General features: G+C 49.9%; 1 protein-coding gene across 1 annotated transcript; it reads right to left on the bottom strand.

Annotated features, from left to right (window-relative positions):
• Nucleotides 1-2573: 2573 nt before the first annotated feature.
• Nucleotides 2574-3038, bottom strand: NHLH2 (nescient helix-loop-helix 2; the record flags this gene model as incomplete). Its single annotated transcript, XM_084279379.1, has 1 exon — nt 2574-3038. The coding sequence occupies one exon, from the start codon at nt 3036-3038 to the stop codon at nt 2574-2576; it is 465 nt and encodes a 154-aa protein (XP_084135505.1).
• Nucleotides 3039-3959: the final 921 nt, after the last annotated feature.

The raw sequence follows: 3959 nt of genomic DNA, 5'->3' as shown, positions 1-3959 counted from the left end.
CAGCAAGTAACAATGGAGGATGCAGCCTCCCCAGTCAATGCCAATGTTCAAATTATAGGTAAAATTAACCCCTTGTGGTAAGCAAGAGAAGGATTTAATAAATGAGATGGCACAGAGGTTTCATGTTGATCAGGTAATGACCCGCCCGTCGTCGAGCCCACGTCTGTGCGGGGCTGCAGGTGCCACGCTCTGGCAGCGAAGCCTGGTATGAAGGAATAGGGTTGGGGTTTTCAGAAGAAACAGAAAGGGCCCGAGATTTTTACCTGGTTTTACTTACTCTGGACCTGGTTGGAGAAGGTTTGAGCCTGAATTTGAAGGAGGGGAAAAAATGGACACGGGCAGGACGAAACACGTACATTTTGGGCTGCAAAGTCAGGCGTGGCGAAGAGCGACGTGGCAGAACAGGTGCTGGGGAGCATCGGGTTTGGTTTTACAGCCTGAACTTTGAAACGTGTGACCAGATGTCAGTCGTGACCAGGAGAAAGCCAAAGTACTAGTTTGTGTGTCATCCCCCCCACCTCGTGCATTTGAGCAGAGCATCCAGCTGGGAGCGGCTGGAGCAGGGGAGCTGCAGTGGAGGGACTGCAGCCTGGGCATCCCTAGGAAGAGGCAGGTAACCTGTTGAAGCTTTCCTATGCACGACTTGAGAAGCCTTTGCAACCCTTATTCATAAGGGCATCATGTCTCCATCTTACAGAAAGACCAACAGGGAAAAAATAATTAGGAAAAAAACCCCAGATTTTTATTTGATACTTTTATTTATATGCAAAACAGCTCACCATTCATGAGAGATATGAAAAACGCATCAGATAGAAACCAGATTTATCTATTTTCACTACAAAATATTGCATTATATAAAGCAACAGAGACACACAAAAAAACCCTGAAAAAGACTAAAATCTTTGGATAGCAGATGTGGTTTGTTTTTTTTTTTTCTTTTTTCTTTTTTTACTCTTTCGTCCCTAAAATGCGCTTCTTGTTGTAAGAGATTCACAGCAAAGAACATGAAACATTTTCAGGCTATAGAATTTTTTTTTCTTTTTTTTTTTGGTTGTCACAAAGGAAAGCAGTCCTGGATTTACCTTTTTTTTTCCTTTTCTTTTCTTTTTTTTTTTTTTTTAGGAAAAAAATGTCCTTTCCTAAAAATATGCCACACATACACACGCACGCTCAGTCCCACACACATGCATGTACACGCACACGCACACGCACACACACACACACACATATACACCCACAGAGAAACTACTTCCCTTATAAACGATTTGCAAAGTACTTTTCAGACAGAACTATAGATCAGAATAACAACAAGTTTTAAAAAAATCCTCCTAGTTAAGTGCTAGTGGTTGTCGATCCCACACGGAAGGGAAAAAAAAAGATAAAGGAAAAGAAAGAAAGAGAAAGAGAAAAAGAGAGAGAGAGAAAGAGAGAGAGAGAAAGAGAGAGAGAGAAAGAGAGAGAGAAAGAGAGAGAGAGAAAGGAAGAGAGAAAGAGAGAGAGAGAAAGGAAGAGAGAAAGGAAGAGAGAAAGAAAGAGAGAAAGACAGAGAAAGAGAGAGAGAGAGAGAAAGAGAAAGAAAGAGAGAAAGGGAGAGAAAGAGAAAGAAAGAAAGAAAGAAAGAAAGAAAGAAAGAAAGAAAGAAAGAAAGAAAGAAAGAAAGAAAGAAAGAAAGAAAGAAAGAAAGAAAGAAAGAAAGAAAGAAAGAAAGAAAGAAAGAAAGAAAGAAAGAAAGAAAGAAAGAAAGAAAGAAAGAAAGAAAGAAAGAAAGAAAGAAAGAAAGAAAGAAAGAAAGAAAGAAAGAAAGAAAGAAAGAAAGAAAGAAAGAAAGAAAGAAAGAAAGAAAGAAAGAAAGAAAGAAAGAAAGAAAGAAAGAAAGAAAGAAAGAAAGAAAGAAAGCAAGCCTTGATATATATAAAATATAAGCAGGGAGGAAGGGGAGGTTTGTCGTACACAAGTGCAATAGAATTGGAGGGAAATAAATAAATAAAAATTGAAAAAAGGAGGGGAAAGGAACACCGTATCGATCCCAACAAACACTCATCAAGTTAAACATAATATTCCACAGGAGAAAGTGTAAACACTCGACTATAGAAAACAATTGGCACAAAGTATCCAAAGTAAAATTGCCACCACTCTGAAAAATAAAGTCTTGAAAAAAATAAATTGTCAACTCCTTCTACCATAAATAAAAAATAGTTATTTTTAACTGCACCCATGGGTCACACGTTTAAGGTCACAAGTAGATGTTTTTGGATATATATAAAGGGGCACTTGACAGCCTGAAGAAACAATCCGGTTTTACACTGCTTGTCGGAAAACGGGCTCCCCGCCGGCCCCGCCGCGACCGTGCGTACGGGAGAAGCCCCGAGGGGAGAGGACAGGCTGCGGAGGGACCCCCCCCCCCGCCCTGCCCGCCCCGGGGAAGGCGCTGCCCGACGCCGCCTTCGCGGACGGACCCGGGGCCGCGGGGGGCTGCGGCGGCGGCCGGGGGCGGGGGGGAGGAGGGTGTGTGTGGGGAGTCCCGGGGCGGCCGGGGAGGAAGGGGGTGGGGTGTCCGCCGGGGCGGCCGGGCGCTACACGTCCAGGACGTGGTTGAGATAGGAGATGTAGCAGATGGCGAGGCGCAGGATCTCGATCTTGGAGAGCTTCTTGTCGGGGGGCAGGGTGGGCAGCAGCTTGCGCAGCTCGGCGAAGGCCAGGTTGAAGGCCTCCACGCGGATCCGCTCACGCGTGGCGTGGGCCGAGCGGTATTTGGCCGTGGCGCGTCGCCGCCGTCGCTTCTCCTCCCGGCTCAGCGGCGGCGGGTGCAGCCCGGGCCGGCCCCCGCCCCGGCCCTCCCCTCCACCGCCGCCGCCCCGGCCCTCCCCGCCGCCGCCGCCGCCGCCGCCACCGCCGCCGCCTCCTCCTCCTTCGGCGGGCTCCGGGTCGGAGACGCAGCAGCTGAGCGCCTGGGCGTCCGCGCCGCCCAGGGACTCCGGGTCGGAGGGCGCCGAGGAGGGGTGGTCGGAGTCGGCAGCTTGGTCCGGGCTAAGCATCATCTTGGAGGGGGCGGAGGAGCCTTCCCGGGACAGAGAAGCAGAGAGAGCGAGTCAGCGCCCCGGCCCCGCCACCGACGGCACCGGGGGAGGGGAGGGGGTGTGCGTGGGGGGTGTGCGTGTGTGTGCAGGGGCGAGGCAGTGAGCAGGGACACGGGCAGCGACATCTCGGGCCCTGAGCCCTGCCCCCGTCGCCGGTGTCCGCCGCAGCCCCGCTCCGCCCGGCCGGCTCGGCGGGAGAGCCGGGCCGGCAGCGTGCGGGGCGGGCGGATGGCCGCTCCTTCGGGGAGCACTAATGAGGGCAATGCCGGGAATAATTGATGCCCGGTCATTTACCATCCCGCTTCTAGCGTTTGACGGCCGCTACAACGGAACATGCTTCCTTCCGTCATCCCCCACGCTTGCCTGGGAGCAGGGACAGGCCCTGCAAGCAATAAACGATTCATTTCTTTTTTCCAAACAAGCTAATATCCAGTGGCTCCACGTTAGGTCGATTTTTATTTCCCCCAATTTTAACATCGTCTTTCCTCCCCTGCCAATCGTTACCCATTTCTCTTTTAGTAACGCTTTATGGGATGCAGGCTACTACAGACAACGGTGCTTCTAAACACACAGCTTCAAGGCTCCCCAAACATAACAAGGCCAACGGGGAAATTTATTTCCCCAGTCAAAACTACGGGATCTGATGGATCTGCTGGGCTCTCCCCCCGCTTTTTTATCTGCCCTCCTTCTTTTTTCCTTTTTATTTTTTTTTTTTTTTCCTTTTCCCTTTCCCGCTGCTAATTGTGCGGACACCGATTTGCCGGCGATCAAACGGGGATGTTTGGACCGTCTCCGTTTTTTTGCGTGTGGGATTCCAAAAAGCCAAACACAACGCCAAAGCAGCGGCCGAACTTTCCCGTTCCTTTAAATTTTCCCTCGACT

Source organism: Gallinula chloropus, assembly GCF_964237585.1.
Source record: "Gallinula chloropus genome assembly, chromosome: 1".
Taxonomy (NCBI): Eukaryota; Metazoa; Chordata; class Aves; order Gruiformes; family Rallidae; genus Gallinula; species Gallinula chloropus.
Note: the sequence above shows the minus strand (reverse complement) of the source record. Positions and strands in the feature narration are given on the sequence as shown.